The sequence below is a fragment of the Malaya genurostris genome, chromosome 2 (genome assembly GCF_030247185.1).
Source record: "Malaya genurostris strain Urasoe2022 chromosome 2, Malgen_1.1, whole genome shotgun sequence".
NCBI lineage: Eukaryota > Metazoa > Arthropoda > Insecta > Diptera > Culicidae > Malaya > Malaya genurostris.
In genome coordinates, this window is record NC_080571.1 from 291,238,776 (window position 1) to 291,258,086 (window position 19,311).

Consider the following 19,311-nt stretch of genomic DNA (forward strand, 5'->3'; position numbering starts at 1 on the left):
GAGTCATTTTTGAATCATTTTTAAATCATTTCAGAGTAATTTCAGAATTATTTTATAGTTATTTTAGAGTAATTTTAGAATTATTTTGAAATCATTCAACAGTCATTTTTTAGTCACTTAAGAGTCGTTTCGGAGTTATTATTTTAGAGTTACCTTAAAGTCATTTTTAAGCCATTTTAAGTGATTTCAGAATCATTTTAGAATCATTTTGAAGTTATTTTAGAGCCATTATAGAATTATTTTAAAATCATTTAAGAGTCATATTAGAGTCATTTCATAGTCACTCAAGAGTCGTTTCAGAGTTATTCTAGTGTCATTTTAGAGTTACTTTAAAGTGCTTGTGGAGTAATTTTATAATATTTTAACTTGGAACATACCTTCTTGGAATAAAATGCCTTCTCTTTACGTTTTTGAAATTTTTACATTTTCATATTATGGTAGTTTTTCACCTTAAAATTGGCGGAAAGTTTAGCGTAAGATCACGTGTTTTGCTATGTCACGATCAATCAAAAAAATTAAAATAATAACGACTGAGGGGGGAGAAATAGCACGTACTTTCAGTAAATTTAGGAATATTTTTGATTTCAGATAATTCTACGCCGAGTTACCATGTTCACCGTGCAACATGATTGTCAAAAGAGGTTTCGGGGAATGCTCTGTTATCGTCTAATTTTTCAATATTATAATACGGAAATTTAACTAAATATTCTTTAAATGATGCTTTATAATGTAAAAAGGTTCAGTGAGTTTGCTTAAGCTGTTTCTCCGTTTTTAGATTCAAATTATCTTTTAATCCCCCCTTAAAGTGACTTTCGATAAAACGGTGCTTGAGGAAGCAATAATAAGCAAAATAATATAAATAAACAAGAAACTCTTCCTGCATCTGCTTTGATTGGCTAATAATGATTTGCCTATCCCCTAGATTTACCTAATTAATTACTTCCACTTATTTTCCTGCATGTCATTATCTATTTGCGTCATTGGCACTAGTGTTATAATCGAATTACATCTAAATGAACTAAAACATTAGCACCCTAACCACGTTAAGCAAAGCCCAATAAAAGGTCCAAAAATAGCTAATTATATCAGACAACAGACTATTTCTGGCCAATTTGACCTTTCGCGCCACTTATTAGCGCGAAACAAAAACACACACAAATATTTGAGCACAGTCACATGCCTCCCGAAAAGTTTGAAGTCATTTCAGAAAAAAATAAACACAACAAAATAATTTGCTAATCAGCGAGACCATCGTATCGAAATGAGAACCATAGGGTAAAGAGGAAAAACCATGGGCCGTAGAAGCACTGAAGATGAGAGTGTTGCGCGTGTCGGTAATTGATACCAATTTCTCTCAAAACAACAACAAATCAAGGATTGAAATAAATCAACAAAAATAGCACTACTCGAAAGTAAGTACATAATAGTTTGATACCGTCTAGATAGCACGAGTTTTTGCCGCCTCCGTCCGGTAGGTGACCGGCGGAATTTTGCCTACCGACCGACACGGACCCAGCAAAAGTTAGGAAGATGAAGAAGAGTAGCAAAAAAAATTGTTCAAAAACACGCGCAGCACGATCTGCCGCCTGCTATCCAATGCAGGTTCAACCGTAGAAAAAAACAACGGTTGCTAGATCGGCCGATTCGCCGCGATGCGGTCGTTGAAGAAGCGTTCGCGCAAAAGTTGCTGATCAATGCACAGTTCTAATGTTTTAATTTGCTGTGACAGCGAACCGGTTGTTGTTGTTGTTGTTGTTATTGATGTTGCCCAGCACAGACAGTGGAGCCACCAAAGTCACAAACAAACGGAGGTAAAAAACGTTCCTTCGCAACCGGAAGGTGGTGGGTGGGTACGGTGGAACTAATCCTGACCTAACGCAAAAATGACTGGCTGAGCGTGTTTTTTTTCCTCTTCTTGTGTTTCTTCACTCGACCCGTCAACGCGTTGTAGAAACGAAAATAAACGTGTATGGATAGCAAAGTAAATATAAATTCGACCTATTGTAGTAGGCTCGTAGTTCTCCACACAGAAGAAGGCGCTTGTGGGTGGGACCGGGTGATAGATGACTGGGTAGTGGGGTGGAAAAATAGGAAGTAGATGCGGTGCGTTAGTGCGTGTGGTTTTTCTCTTCTTCTAGCAGTCACCACCTTGTGGGAGGGGGGAGGGAGAGGCGGGTGTGGTCGGTGGGGTATTACGCACTTTGTTCGAACAAGCTTTGAATCACTGGCGGCCGTTCTGGCATCGGATAAACCTTCACAGACATAAGGTGCGTGAAATACAACTGACGCACGCACGCGCACACGCATTGGATTCGCAGTTTTTTCGATGTTTTTCCACCCTATCAATTTACATAGCAAACGCACACCGCATACGCACTCGAACACCCATCCACACACACAGACACCCTCGGACGCTTGAGATAGCGATGTGATGTCACTACCGGGAAGCAGCATAAAACGTCGCGGGTTCTGCTGCCTACTGGTGTGTGTGTGTATGTGTTTTGAAGCTCGCCGGGCGTTGTGGGACGATAACTCGGAGGCAAGTGGTGGATCGCGAACACAGTCAGTCAGTCTTTTGCAGAACGTCGCGCGATGCTAACGCGGAAACACGAAAGGAAAGAACTCAAGTGGGATCAATCATTTTTGGTGCAAGTTTTGGAAGTTTAGGGAGAGCGGCCGGGTCCCCCTTCCCTGCTTCTCGTCACCAGTGGAAAGTGTTCTATGTGCAGGGTGGAAAAAAAGAAAACGGGTTATCATATCAAAGCATCGAGGGGAACAACAGAATTTATTGGATACCAGTGCGGGATAAGCACGATCATTGCGAGATGATGTAGAGCAGAAGAGTTATGAGTGTTATCAACAGTAGCGAGCGGAATTTAGCATAAAAATAATAGATAGTCAATTGAAATTGTGTGTGTTCTATATTCAGTGAATTTAATTAAGGAAATCGAATAGTCTGATTTTAAGAGAAAGTGGGAGCGTAAAAAAATTCTAACGAAATAGTGTTACATTCATTACCAAAAATGGATCTATGGGATAAACAAGACTGGATTAAGGACATTCTTTCCAAATCCGGTACGGAAATCAAGGAAGTGCCTGCTGAAGGTAATTCAACCATTTTTGCACGTAGCTAGCTTCGTTGGCTAATCAGCGGAAGCTTCTCCTTATTTTAATATTTCAAAATTTATCCTATACATGGGAAATTGTTTTCTGAAATTTCTGACGATTTTTTTTTTCGATAAACTTATTCCAAAACAGACAGATAAAATGAAAACAATAATGATGAGTTTCGTTTTTAATCATCTGTGCATAGTAAGCCATGACTTGTACGGTCGACCATATTTGTTCAATCGGTCGTACACTCAAAAAGATAATCGTAGTTACGTGAAAAGTTATGTGAATATTACCTAGCATTTTTTCTAAGAGCTGAAACATATCCAAAACTTGACGATTTATGTTTTGTTTTTATTTTTGAGTTATAATTTGTTTTTGAATTTCAAGTTTTCTTAGTTTTGTGTATTTTCGATTTTATTAATTTATAAATTTATAACTTTTGAGCCACTCGATTGATTCCGCTAATTTTTAGACATGTTATGTAAAAATGATTGAGCTTCCAAAGAAAAGTATAACAGTTCGGCTGAAAAGTTCGTATCGTTTAATAGAAACACACATTTTTTTGCCAAAATTCGTTTTTATTATTCAACATAATTGCCATCAGAGGCGATACAGCGATTATAGCGATCTTCCAACTTTTCGATACCATTTTTGTAGTACGATTTGTCCTTTGCCTCAAAATAGGCCTCAGTTTCAGAGACTACCTCTTCATTGCTTCTAAATTTTTACCAGCGAGCATTCTCTTGAGGTCTGAGAACAGGAAAAAGTCACTGGGGGCCAAATCTGGAGAATACGGTGGATGAGGGAGCAATTCGAAGCCCATTTCGTTCAATTTCAGCATGGTTTTCATCGACTTGTGACACGGTGCATTATCTTGATGAAACAAAACTTTTTTCTTCTTCAAATGGGGCCGTTTTTTTGAAATTTCGTCCTTCAAACGCTCTAATAACGCTATATAACTGATCACTGTTGATGGTTTTTCCCTTTTCAAGGTAGTCGATGAAAATTATACCATGCGAATCCCAAAATACAGACGCCATAACCTTACCGGCCGATTGTTGAGTCTTTCCACGCTTTGGGTTCGGTTCATCGCGTGCAGTCCACTCAGCTGACTGTCGATTGGACTCCGGAGTGAAGTGATGGAGCCATGTTTCGTCCATTGTTATATATCGACGAAAAAAATCGGTTTCATTTCGATATAACAGCTCCAAACACTGCTCAGAATCATCAATTCGTTGTTGTTTTTGATCGATTGTGAGCTCACGCGGCACCCATTTTGCACAAAGCTTTCTCATATCCAAATATTCGTGAATAATATGTCCAACACGTTCCTTTGATATCTTTAGGGTGTCAGCTATCTCGATCAACTTCACTTTACGGTCATTGAAAATCATTTTGTGGATTTTTTTCACGTTTTCATCGGTAACAGTCTCTTTTGGACGTCCACTGCGTTCATCGTCTTCGGTGCTCATATGACAAGTACGAAATTTTGCAAACCACTTACGAATTGTTGCTTCGCCCGGTGCAGAGTCTGGATAACACTCATCAAGCCATTTTTTGGTATCGGCGGCACTTTTTTTTCATCAAAAAGTAGTGTTTCATCAACACACGAAATTCCTTTTTTCACAATAACAAAAGTAGCTTCACTCAAAATGCAATATCTCACAAACTAATAATCAAATAGCTGTCAAATTTATACACGTATCTTTTGAAGGTTGGTACTAACTGGAAATGGTATGGATTTAATTCTAGTGGCGCCCTCTCATAGAAACGATACGAACTTTTCAGCCGATCTGTTAAAATTACATAGTACCCATTTGTCTACCGACCATGAAAACCGTGTTAAAGGGTTAACAAATGACGTTCTAAAACACAAAATTCCAACTTTGTAATATTCACATACTTTTCGCAAAAACTGCAAACATTTCTTGACCAAATATCCACAGGTTAGCGGAATCGGTCGAGTTCTCCAAAAGTTATAAATTAATCAACATCTTTTTTAAAGAAAAAAAACCTATTTTAATCCACCTAGTGGTGTAATGATGCCTTCCTCATATTACTCATTACATCATAAATATAATCGTGAAATTCGCAAAAACAACTGTTTATTGAATAGAAATAGGAAAATTCGTTCGGACCTTATCTCACAAACTCTATAAATATTGCTTACCCTGTAGTTCCGGACCCAAAAGTAGTATCCACAAAAATAAGGAATTCCGTATGAAACTGTAAGACTTTTCTTTTGAACCTATAAGTTTGTGAAAATCGATTTGGCCATCTCCAACAAAAGTGAGTGAGATCCTTTTTGCAGTTTTTAATCACTATTTCCAATTCTTCCGAAACCGGATTCAGATGAACGGAATAGCCGAAGTTGGTTCGTTTGCTACCAACAAATATGACCTACAAATTGGAACAGTTTTGAAAGTAGTTAAACCTATACTTAATTCAAATCAAGATTTGTGGAAATCGGTTCAAGCATCGCAGAGAAATCGAAGTGAATTTAGTTTTAGGAGTTTTTCTTCTCCACTTTCGGTGCTCTTGGAACAGGAAAAGAGGGGACCAGTAGTGCCGAATTAAGTTTTCATGCCTACAAACCTAAAAGCTCTGCAAACTAGAAGAATTTATCAGACAGTTTTATGGGATTTGTACCTGTTTTTAACCATCGTTCGTGGAAAAATACTAATAAAATTAATAATTTTCCACTTATCTCGCTTTAGTTCTGGAACCGGAATCGGTTGAGTTGTTCCAGAGATAATTGAGTGTAAACTTTTTCTCAAATTTTCACATATTACCATATAACTCCGGAACCGGAAGTCACATTCAAATGAAATTCAATAGCAAGCTATGGGACCATAGTAACTTTTATTTGAATCTAACAAAAAAATAATCACCCTAATGACAGAATAAAAAAAAATATTGGTTAAGGTCTTTTTCAAGAGAAATATCTTATCGTTCCTCGTCTGAAAATCGTATGTCCACGAACGGTTGTTTTTTTTTATAGTAAAAAAACCTTTTCTGCCACTTTGAAACAACGTTTGCTTTAAACATTTGCCTATTTTACCACTATGCACTAAAGACTGTCCCAGAAAGTATGGACGCAACCAAAACCCGCTGCCATTTCGCAATGGTTCAGAATCTGTCAGTTTTTATAGCTGCGTCCAGTTGTTTACACTCTTCTCTAACCACTTGTGCAGTTGTTTATTCGTTTTCATTAGTTTGTTTCGAAATGCGTGGACTTTCAGCAGAACAACGTCGAAAAATTGTGTACCAATGGTGCACAGAACGCGGACTGTCACTGAGAAAGATAGCAAAAATGGAAAGAGTAAGTGAAAAAGCCGTGCGAAATGCAGTCAGGAAGTTCGGTGAGGATAACACCTTTGAGGATAAACCGAAAACGGGTCGAAAAAAGGTCCTGCTAACCCTCAGTTGGATAAACGTATACTGAAGGCGTTCGAGCAAAAGAAGGTGGTTTCAGTTCGGGATGTGGCCAAAAAATTGGGCACTTCGAAGTCAAATGTTCTTCGTGCTAAAGAACGTTTGAATCTTCGAACCTATAAGAAGCAGAAACAACCAAAACGTAGTCCGAAACAAGAAGCATCGATCAGGCCGAGGGTTCGAAAGCTGTACAATACGATTCTTGCTGGAAATGGGAACTGCATTATCATGGACGACGAAACCTACGTGAAACTCGATTACAAATCCTTGCCGGAACCACAATATTATAAGGTGCGAGAAGGGCAGGTGTTAAACCAGTCCGAGACATCGATTGAAATCGCAAAATTTAGTAAGAGAGCTATGGTCTGGCAAGCAATTTCTAGCTGCGGTAAGATTTCGAAACCCTTCATCACCACTGCTTTAATGAACAGCGAACTTTACATTAAGGAATGTTTACAAAAACGACTTCTACCCATGATTCGAAGCCACAAGGATCCTGTTGTCTTCTGGCCAGATCTTGCTTCTTGCCACTATTCGAAATCAACGGTAGAATGGTATACTACCAAAAATGTCACTTTCGTCCCAAAAGATATGAATTGCCCACAACTTCGACCAATTGAGGAATTTTGAACATTAACGAAGGCACATCTTAGGAAACATGTCTCGGCAGCCGAAACCATTCAACAGTTCGAAAAAGATTAGAAAAAAGTGTCAAAACTTGTCGCCATGAAGTCTGTACGGAATTTAATGAGGAACGTTCGCAAGAATGTGCGCAAGCTAGTCTACAATGGCTAAGTAGCAAATGTTGAGAATAATATTCTGTTGTTGTAGTCAAATATTATCAGTATATCAAATTAAATTTGAATATCTAACACTTGTGAATTATTTACAGCGAAATCAAAGTGCGTCCATACTTTCTGGGACAGTCTTTATATTTTATAACTCATTCAAATTAGTATTAGAAATGTCTTTAAAAAATAAAAAAGAATCAAATAATTCTTAAACGCCATAACAGATTGAAGGTGACATTTCAATAAAATGATGGTTTCAAATGAGCCCTTCAAGCATCTGAAGCATTACCTTTTCGAAAAAGTGATGCATAAATAACTACAGCCGAAAATAAATTTTTCACAGAACAATTTAAATCAATTTGTTATCAAAAAGATTAAACGATTGATTTTGAACCCGTAGTTACAAGGCTCATATCATTAATATTGAAAATGAAACACTAGACAACAGTGGATAGCAATTTATCATATATCCTACGAACGTCTCTAACTTTTTGGATGACTGTGCGTGCCAAAATAGGATCCGAAGTTACCAGCTAACCTGGTAAAAGCATCTTCGGCAGTCTGGGACAGTCTTTACCTAACGTCACTTTCAAGGATCTTTGAATCAACGACTACAACTATGTAATGAAAACCGCGAAAAAGTTACCGCAGAGACGGGACTCGAACCCGTAGCTAGCACCTATCCGGGGAACTTGTTTTACCAATTGAACTACCCTGCATGTGAAAACGCATGCAGAAATAGCCTAACTGGCTAGAAGAAACCGAACATGTTTGATTCGTTGTACTACTTTGCCTTCGGACGTTGATTTGAGATTGAGATCTATTGGCAGAATGATCGGAGAAACTAGCGAGTTGTAGTTCCGTCTCTGGAATCATTTGTTTGTAAATTTTTCATTCCTGTTGTTTTCATTTATCAGTCTTCTTCCCCTTTGTGCAATTCTAGAAATTGGTAGTACGTCATTAAACTTCACGTACTTCTATTTGGATGGAATTCCATACGTGTTTTCAGCATGACAAATTATCAATTGCGTGCTCTGAAAACGAGAAAGTGTAGATTTAGAAAATAACTAGAAAAATAAAATTATAAAAAGAATTTTCAATATATTAATTTTAAATTTCATGTTAAAACCAAAACTTGACGTACAAGCAATTAACGACTTTTTAGAAATTTGAAAAAGAGCTTGAGAAGACCTTAAGCAAAAATTCCTTTAAATTTTCCAAACAAAATGTATCAAAAAAAGGTTTATTTATTGAATTAGTTTCTTCGACAGATAAATACTGGGGCTATGAGAAAGAAGGGGACACTGTTTTAGAAATTTAGTATTTTTATTTAATTTTCAAAATAACAAAAAAAATGATTTTTTTTAAAAGCAGTATTTTCTATTTTTTTAGAATTCAGTGATTTTAAAACGAAGTGGACTTAAAATCCTCTACTTTCGGTCGTTTTCGAGTGTATTTTAAATATTGTCAACCTACCGGCAAGTATTCCAAAAGAACAGATAATTTTTCTCTCTCTTCAATGGTATAAAGTTTGCTAAATTGGAATCAAATTGTAAATTGTAGAGAAAAATTAAAAAGTAAGTTTTAACTTTACTGGTACGTTTACCTTTCTAGCTAGATTGTTCGTAACGAGTGTTTTCCGGGCGGCTGGTTAGCGCAGGCTATTTAATTCTGGTCATTGTGCCCTTTCTCGCTCGCTCCCTCCCATTTTGCTACTACCGCGGTAGCACCTTTTCTCGATGTGTGGTATATTGGGCATCTTCAGAGTAATTCACAAGTTTAATAGTACGAGTAGCCCAATTAAAAGCCGAAAAAAGTTAAAACGTTACCAAAAACAAAATCAGTGCTGTTCTGTTCTTAATAGACTTCGCAACCAGTATGAACTATACGCAAACGTTACTTTTCGGACATAAATGTCAGATTTTATGTGTCATTTAGAAAGAAAGAACAAATCTCAACTATATTTGTGCATTTCTATCGGTGTCACATATTTTTTTCATTTGGAGTAAAATGCAGGAATCGTCAAAGCAAAGCGAACATTTTGGGAATCACGACCCGAAGATGATATCAGTTCGTAATCTTTCATCACGACAACTCTTGGCCACAGATGGAAAACGTTGTGGATTTGTAGATTACAATAGATAATGAATACTGTCTTAACTGCCATCCGACTAGCACTTGTTTCGATCGATGCAAAATGTTTTTTTTTTTGCCGAAACACGGTTAACATTATTCGAAGAAAAACCTATAAACTTTGCTCAAAAGTTAAGAACTCTTGAATAGTCAGAAATATCGGAAAATATGCAAAGCCTAACACACAGACTTTGCAAGAAAAGTTCGTGCAAATTAAGTCATAGACCGAATTATTGAACATCTGCCAGTGAATTAAACTAAATTCCAAGCCTACCTCATAGATACGACTGGCTAGTGTTCTAGATGAAATTAATCGTAATTTGATAGTTTTAGTTGAATTTGGCCAATATGAAGAAGAACGTTTAATTCACAAACTCCAATTTTCCAACTAAGGCTCCGTTCTAAAGATAGTGGTAATACGACCGCATGTGATCAATGCTGTGTATTCGATTTGGTAGAACAGAAAAACCTGTTATTTTGCTAGAATATAGTGAAGATCACTCAAAAATGCCGATCGACCTACACTTCTCTGCCTTTTATTACTACCAAAGTAATAAAGGTATTTTTCCGAAACTGATCTAGGTCTGTCCACCTACCAAACAGAGCAATAACAACAACAGAAAAACTAACCAATAACAATTCCTAATTCTTGCCCGACCTACCCGAGCTGTTTAATTATGTAAACAAATCAATGCCAAAATATACCCGTCTTATCAAAACCACACAACCGGTCACGGAGCACGCGCTCATCCCGAGACGAGGGCAACTGATTAAATGGCCCAATCTGTACCGTTAAAACAAGGTTTCTCGTTCGGTAGGTCGTTAAAGTCACCTGACGATGGTCGGGCCGTTGCCTTTCTTCTTTTCTCCACGGCGTTCCTCCGTTTTCGTTATCATTCCACAACCAAAATCCGACACATGCGCAACTAATCGTCAGTCGATGCCAATTGCTCTGAAGTGCTCGTTTACTTTACTATTTATTGTTGCCAGACGCGCGCGTCCGTTTCTTTTGTTGTTGTTGTTGTTGTTGAAGGTAGCCGAGTCTTACAGGATCACGTTTACCACAAAGTTGAAGGAAGAGCACGATAAGCCATTGGTGACGAACTTGGTGTCGGGCATTTAGGCGAATCTGACTTCTGTGAAATGTGGGATCAAACAATATTGAGCTGGAGATTTTGGAGTTTGAACTCGTTAGAACTTGTGAAGACCTTTGGATAAGTTTGCGAAAAACAACAGTATATTTTTTCGTTGAATTGAAAACAGGAATATATTTGGTTTACAACTGGTAGTCTTTCTCAGAATCAGAATCAAAAATTTCTTTATTGTTCACGGGTATCACGAATACTCGAAACCCAACAAAATTTTTGAACTCAAACCAGACCCGTACCCGTTAGGAATGCGGAAAATCGTCACCCGCACTCGAACCGAACTCGACAAACATAGTTTTTTTCTGAACTCGAACCCGACCAATATCCGTCGGGTTATTCGGGTACGCTAGTTTCCCGTGAACTGAACCACACTGACAACTGACGATGGCAAAATATTTGCTAATCTCTAACGTGTTGGGAGAGATTCATGTCTCTGGACACCACCAAGACGGTATTCGCGGCGTACCACTCTAACAGATCGGCTGAAAAGTTCGTATCGTTTCTATGAGAGTCGATGAACGCAGTGGACGTCCAAAAGAGGCTGTTACCGATGAAAACGTGAAAAAAAATCCACAAAATGATTTTCAATGACCGTAAAGTGAAGTTGATCGAGATAGCTGACACCCTAAAGATATCAAAGGAATGTATTGGACATATTATTCACCAATATTTGGATATGAGAAAGCTTTGTGCAAAATGGGTGCCGCGTGAGCTCACAATCGATCAAAAACAACAACGAATTGATGATTCTGAGCAGTGTTTGGAGCTGTTATATCGAAATGAAACCGATTTTTTTCGTCGATATATAACAATGGACGAAACATGGCTCCATCACTTCACTCCGGAGTCCAATCGACAGTCAGCTGAGTGGACTGCACGCGATGAACCGAACCCAAATCGCTGAAACTGAGGCAAAGGACAAATCGTACTACAAAAATGGTATCGAAAAGTTGGAAGATCGCTATAATCGCTGTATCGCCTCTGATGGCAATTATGTTGAATAATAAAAACGAACTTTGGCAAAAAAATGTGTGTTTCTATTAAACGATACGAACTTTTCAGCCGAACTGTTATGGTCTTTTTAGCAAGATACCAAATCAACCCAAAACAGATCGAAACAATTCAATTGAGAAGCAGGCTAACACAAATTCGGTGAAGTTTTACTATACCCTATGTTAATATGTAGGGTATCGGCTCCCTATTTCTTCTGAGCTCCTATTTCCATCTCATCCCGTCACCTCATTACTTTGAACATGAATAATATTTTACAACCTATCTGATCCTAACTGTGACATGTTTTAAAATGATTATAAAAGCTATTGTCACACTTTCCCATTGAAAGAAGTGGTTTTAAATTCTTCGGTGATCGTTTTTTCATATAAAATAAACTCACTTTTCAACTTAGGACACATTTTCGTCTCAAGATTTACAGTTCGTCATGTTTCTGATTATCTACTAATCGATTTGTCTCAAAACATGATCACTATTTCGCGCAATTACACTACCATTGAATGCTGGATGACTTCATAATTAGTAATGTTCACTTGCCACTTGTTTAGTTAACGATTAAAAACTTCAAAAATTACCCGACAAGCATTAAAAGTCTTCAAAAATATGAGATGAAAGTTTTTCACTTGGTTCACTTGATTGCGCTTTGTTTTCATCTCATTTGGTTTCGCAAAGTTGCCAAATTATCTCATAATGTTACAAAACAAAAATTGTTTTTCTTCTTCAAATTATCATCAAAAAGTATGTTTTTGGTGTCCGTGATATTAGTTTAATTATATTATTGATATTAATATTTCAATTAAACTGTTTCGGCTTCGAATAATACCAGAAAGAGCGTGTTAAATACTATTGAAATAACCATTGTGGCAAATCTAGTAGCACTGGTTTCATTCCGCTATACGTCAACATAACGCATAATCAATTATCTGCATGAAAGATTTCAACGTTAGCATGTGATTTGTCCATTGAATTATAAACTTTTAAAGATTTACTGCAATCAAATACTAATAGATACTCAGAGAGAAAAGTTTTATTTTTTTATCTCTCACTTTTTATGAACCTGTACAAATATGTATTAAATTTGGGAAATCTGTATAAAATCTATATATTGATTTCAATCAGTATGCGAACGCAAAAATCTATACAATACAGATAAATCTGTATAAATGGCATCTCTGACTCTGCATTCGTCCCGGGTTGGCGATTCAATGCATAGGACGCTGGTCTTACAAGCCAGTTGTTGTATGCTCGAGCCCCGACCTGGAAGGATTCTTAGTGTCAGTAGGATCAATAGTACTAACCATGCAATGATTCTGTACACTAAGAATCGGCTGCGAAGTCTGTTGAAACAGAAAGGCCAAATTCCACAAAAGGAATGTAATGCCAAGACTTTGACTTTTGACTCTACATTTTGTTTTAAGAAGGGCTAATGCCTTAATAGTAACCATTTCGGTTTTATTTTTATATAAAGCTCACCAAATTAACTTTGCAATAAAATTTTACATTTACAGCGAAAGGTAACGGAAACGACTGAAAATTTTTAAAACGTTGAAATGATTACTACTTTAGTTTAGTTTTAGATTGTTTAGATTTCAGATAGTTTTAGATATACTTAAAGTTGTTCTACAGTGATTTTTTCGGTAGTATTGTGAAACTAAACAGTGATAAGCTGCACAACCAATTTTAATATATATTTCTAAACATATCTAACATAAATAACATTTCTAAATCAATTGTAAAACATCTTGAAAGTTCAATAAGTTACATTTGCTACTTTGGTGACATCATAAATGATAATGAACGGACTCAGCACGGCACCACCTTTCATTTTGCAACCATCAGCGTTACATTTTATATGAATATAACTGAATATATTCTCATATATTTGGATTTCCTGTTGCAGCTTAAACAATTTGGAACACCATGCAATGAGACTAAGAGAAATTTTCCTGTTAATCCACTTTCTTGAATTTGTTTCATTGATATAATAACACAGGTTATATAGATCCAACTAAATAATTTAAAAAAATATTGGGTTTACGCAATTTAAATAAATGAAAATTCATTCCGCGGTTTATAACATTAAGATTGTGTAAGACTTCGACACAAAGTTCAATGATGCAAATGATGTCTTGATGGTAATAACCATTATTCACACATTTTTTTCGTGCATTTTGTTCAAGTAAATTTCCAAATGCGAAATTAACTTTGGGCCAATTAACGCAAAATTGCTTGGAGAATACGTTATTTTAAGCGTTCTTGCTCTTCAAAAATTTCAATATTTCGATTGAAAATCAAAAAGGTTCAGATTAAATAAATTAAATTAATCTTCAAAAGACATTCGCTATGGGCTTAACATTTAAGACATACGGTAAGTCAATATGAAAAAAAAAATTAAAATGAACGAACCGCGTCAAAAATGCGATCATCACAACACATCATTTGGAGCAGGGAAAAGCCCACTGGAGATAAAGACTGTCCCAGAAAGTATGGACGCAACCAAAAACCACTGCCTATTTCGCAATGGTTCAGAATCTGTCAATTTTTATGGCTGCCTCCTGTTGTTTACACTCTTCTCTAATCACTTGTGCAGTTGTTTATTCGGTTTCATTAGTTTGTTTCGAAATGCGTGGACTTTCAGGAGAACAACGTCGAAAAATTGTGTACAAATGGGATTGGGATCGAAGTCTAATGTTCTTTGTGCTAAAGAACATTTGAATTTTCGAACCCATAAGAAGCAGAAACAAAAAAACGTAGTCCGAAACAAGAAGCATCGATCAGGCCGAGGATTCGAAAGCTGTACAATACGATTCTTGCTGGAAATTTGAACTGCATAATCATGGACGACGAAACCTACGTGAAACTCGACTACAAATCCTTGCCGGGACCACAATATTATACGGTGCGAGAAGGGCAAGTGTTAAATCAGTCCGAGACATCGATTGAAGTCTAAAAATTTGGTAAGAAAGCTATGGTCCTAGGAAACATGTCTCGGCAGCCGGAACCATTCAACAGTTCGAAAAAGATTGGAAAAAAGTGTCAAAACTTGTCGCCAAGAAGTCTGTACAAATTTTAATGAGGAACGTTCACAAGAAGGTGCGCCAGCTAGTCTACAATGGCTAAGTAGCAAATGTTGAGAATAATATTCTGTTGTTGTAGGCTAATATTATCAGTATATCGAATAAAATTTGAATATCTAACATTTGTGAATTATTTACAGCGAAATCAAAGTGCGGCCATACTTTCTGGGACAGTCTTTAAGTTATTATCAATCTATCACTATGTCTCCAGTAGGCATAAAACCTCCTCATCTTTTGTACCAACAGATTACAGAATATCCAAATGATACATTCCATGTTGTTAACTATTATAACTACATAACTAAATTCCTTAAACTAAAGGTGAATTTTTGAAGAGAGAGTGTTCAAGGAAATAATCTCCTGATAGTGTCACGGGTTAGATGAAAGTCGAACTGACTTGACCAGCGATTAAACACATAATGCCTGAATTTATGTCACAAAGATCATCATTGTAGCAGGAACACACTGTTTACTACAAACTACAACTGTTAGAAAAATGGGTCGTAACAATACAGTATAGTGAAGTAAAATTTCGCATAATTCTTTGGGTATAAAATTATGGTTCTAAATGGCAGGTTAGAGAATTTTGATGTCGATTATTTCATTTCGGATTTCAATATTTTAGTAAGAGATACTATCAAAATGCTGTACGGGATTAATTTCTGGCATCCCAGAAGAGCCAGATTGTATAATTTTCTAAGATATTAAACACTGTTTAGATATAAATGAATTTAGAACTGTGAAAATGACACAAAACTGATCAAATTATCTTAAATTTGCACTACACTGGTTATTTTAATTTTCGATTCACAAAGAAGCAATCTTTTTAGTTCTTCAGGTATCATTTAGAGCCATTAGAAGGGCTGATTTTGCAGAATGTTCCACATTGTTGACCATTTTCCGTTGTATTTTGCTTCAATGCAAACGGCCACCAACAGGATGATGTAATCGATCTTCTTCGAAGGGAAACTGTCTCTGCGACCTGACGACTGCTCCACCTGACGACCGAAGTCCAAATGAGAGCATGACCTGAGCGTTTGAGGTTTGATACAACGCAAATGGTCTGCTCTCATTATTGACGACTGCTCCACCTGACGATTGAAGTTCAAATGAAAGTACGACCTAAGCGTTTAAGGCTTTATACCACGCAAAAGGTTTGCTTTCATTGCCAACTGCTCCACTGGACGACTGAAGTCCAAATGAGAGTTGCGACCTGAGCGTTTGAGGTTTTTAACCACGCAGAAGGTGCACTTTTCGAAACTGCTGGTTGATTAAATCATTCCCACGACGTCTGCTTCCACCCATCGCACAAGAAAAAAGGATCGATTTTCGACCACGCTTACCCTTTTATACGCAGTCAGTTGAAGATATCTGTATAAAATGTTCAAAACGACGTATGTAACAATTAGAGATTCTCTTTGTTTACTTTCTCTTTCGATTATTGCGAAATATTCCTGCTTTTTTCGGTAATTTCTCCAGAGCAGATTAAAAGATGCTAGCTTTAGTTATTATTATCGGTAAATAATTGGAGAGAAGGATTGCTAAGAGTGCCGTAATAATCAAAAGAGAAAGTAAACAAAGAGAATCTCTCATTGTTACATACGTCGTTTTGAACATTTTATACAGATATGTGCCTGACTACCTCAAAATCGTCGTCCTTGCACGAAAAACCCAAGCAAAAGTAAAGAGTTTTCCGCGTTGTTTTCAAATTTCGAGAAAACCTAATTTTTTAGTTGTTTGTGGTTATCTCACACTGTTCAAAATATTATCCTAAATTCCTGATCATATTTTTGATGAAATAGTGAAAGAATTATGTGGCTCCATATGGCTAATTTTGAAAAGGCAGCCCATAGTAAAGTAAGTCGTATTCACGACAAAAAATATCATTGTTCGGGTCGGGTCGGACACGGGTGCCGATTTTTTCATTTTCAACAGGTACGGGTCGGATTTGTTTCGGGTTCGACCATCTCTACCAAGAACTTTTAATCATGGTGTACACTCTTTTCCCCAAATCATGACTCGTTTGGCTCATTCATATAATCGGAGTTTCGCCCGTGTATATTTATTGATTTTATTGCTCTTTATATACTGTTTTTCCGGCGTTTTTCATCTCGTCTCTTCCAAATTTGCACTCAAAGCAGAAAGACAGTAAAAATTCGGGTATCAGCGGAAAGTTTTTTAAAAAGATTGTTTATTTTCAAAATAGTCATCAGTGCAAAATGTTTGCTTGATTTTCGGCGTTGTTTTTTTTGCATTTCTCATAAAAAAAACAAATTAAGCTCAATTTTTTCTGAAACCAACAGTCCGATACTATTCAAAAACGCCGAAATGTTGAAATCGGTAGCAAAAAATTAATGTAGGAATTTTTAATCGCAAATCGGGTTATTGATAATAATCTTAGTGTTTAAGGGTTAAAATAGTTTTAACAAAAATTTCGAGCACGGTTTTGCCTTTGTTCGACCAGATAAACAACTTCTAAAGTATATAAACACTGTTAAACTGTATTGTCATCCATTCGAATGTTATCGCCCACTTAATATGGTGTGACGCCCACTGGTGGGCGCTTCGATCACTATTGTATATAAACCTCTGAGGTGTTCTAAAACTAATGTAAAAATTCTCTATCCTTCCGTTCTAGATCTCCGCAAAATGGTTTACTACACCGGACTGCCGCTGCTAATGCAGCAGGCTGATAGCAATACATTATCTCAGCTATGCTTCCCCAACAATGCGACCAACGATCGAAGTAACGATCAAAGCCAACAACAACAACAACAACAACAACAACATCTGCAGCAGCAACAACTCCAACAGCAAAGGATACAGTACCAGCAACAGGTCGTCAATCTAAGTAGTAGCAGTAGCAGTAGTAGTAGTAGTAGTAATAATTTAAACGAACACCAATCAGCGCTGTTGGCTGGTCCTTCGCCTTCGGCACAACCCAGCGGAAGCAATAGCAATAAACTGACCTCCCTGCCGGTAGGCTACGGTAATTTTCAGTCCACGATGGTTGCAATGCCCCAGCAGTCGGTTGGCAACTCCGCAAAGTTCCGATGTGAACAATGCAACATTAACTTCGGAAGCAAAAGTGCTCACACGAGTCACATGAAGTCGCATGCCAAGCAACAGCAGCAGCAGCAGCAGATTGTTCTGAGCGAGGGTAAGATGGTCAGTACCAAAAACATGAATGCGGCCTCAATGGCTATCCAAGGAACGGTCGCTTCAGCCGATCCGTACCAGTGCGATGTGTGCAAGAAAACGTTTGCCGTTCCGGCTCGACTGGTGCGACACTATCGAACACACACCGGTGAGCGTCCGTTCGAATGTGACTTCTGTCACAAAATGTTCAGCGTGAAGGAAAATCTGCAGGTTCACCGACGAATTCACACCAAGGAACGGCCGTATAAGTGCGAGATCTGCGATCGGGCCTTCGAGCACAGTGGCAAACTGCATCGGCACATGCGGATTCACACCGGGGAACGACCGCACAAGTGTAGCGTATGTGGCAAGACGTTCATCCAGTCTGGCCAACTAGTCATTCATATGCGAACACATACGGGTAAGTCAATCGCCGGACTAGGATCGGTATCGCTGGCAGATATCCTAAATGATTCGTTTCAATTTTTTTTTCTATTTCCAGGTGAGAAACCCTACAAATGTCCCGTGGAAGGATGCGGCAAGGGCTTTACGTGCTCGAAACAGTTGAAGGTACATTCACGGACACACACCGGCGAAAAACCATACCATTGTGATATTTGCTTCCGTGACTTTGGCTACAACCACGTGTTGAAGTTGCACAGGGTACAACATTATGGATCGAAGTGCTACAAGTGCACGATTTGCGATGAGACTTTCAAAAGCAAGAAAGAGATGGAAGCGCACATCAAAGGGCACGCAAAGGGGACTGCCGAAGAGGAAGACAATGATAACAAGGCTACCGTGAGTACTTCTCTGAGTGCCGGATCTAGCCGAAGTAGTCCGGATTATTCATCGAGTTCAAGTAATCTAGAGGCACCCAACAGCCTGATGGCAGAACAACCGATGGAACTGGAGGAGAATCTGTCCGCCACGCCACGACTTGATACTCAGGAACCGGGCGATGATGGCACCAGTGGGAACAAAATGAACCGTTTCCCAGACAACATTCACTACTACTCGCAGTTCGAGCAATCAGTTCTACGAAGTTATGGCGTGCAGTCCGGCGTAAATCCGGCTTTGCTAGCGGCAGCATCTATCGCCGCTGCCGCAACCGAAATTCAAAGCAATAAAACACCATCTCCTCCGCCGCTGGCGTTCACAATGACGCAGCATCAACAGCAACATCACCAACAATTGCTGACCTCAACCGCTGGTCGGTTGTCGCCATCATCCATGCAGTCACCAGTGGTTGACATTATTATGCAACATCAACAGCAACAGCAACAACAACAACAACAGCCCCAGTCTCATCTGCTTCAGCACCAGCAACTTCCAGAGTCACATCATCAGCACCAAGTTCCGGTCAGTTCAAACACCCTCAAATTCGAACCGATGGCCGTCATGAAAAACCATGGTTACTTTGCGCCGGCTTCACAGGTTACCGAGTTCCGGTAAGTTTAGACG

The 19,311-nt window shown here is 38.0% G+C and overlaps 1 protein-coding gene across 2 annotated transcripts in view; it reads left to right on the plus strand.

The window, feature by feature from the left end:
- The window catches only part of LOC131430569 (Krueppel homolog 1), an 86,827-nt gene that overhangs the window by 58,725 nt on the left and 8,791 nt on the right, over positions 1-19,311 (plus strand). Inside the window, exons 1-3 of one of the 2 annotated variants that reach the window (XM_058595638.1) lie at positions 2,447-3,105; positions 17,348-18,268; positions 18,350-19,298. In XM_058595638.1, the coding sequence (XP_058451621.1) occupies positions 3,024-3,105; positions 17,348-18,268; positions 18,350-19,298 (1,952 nt within the window). In that variant the 5' untranslated portion in view covers positions 2,447-3,023. Of the gene's footprint in view, positions 1-2,446; positions 3,106-17,347; positions 18,269-18,349; positions 19,299-19,311 lie in introns of those variants that run through there. The other variant, XM_058595639.1, reaches the window with a different exon arrangement.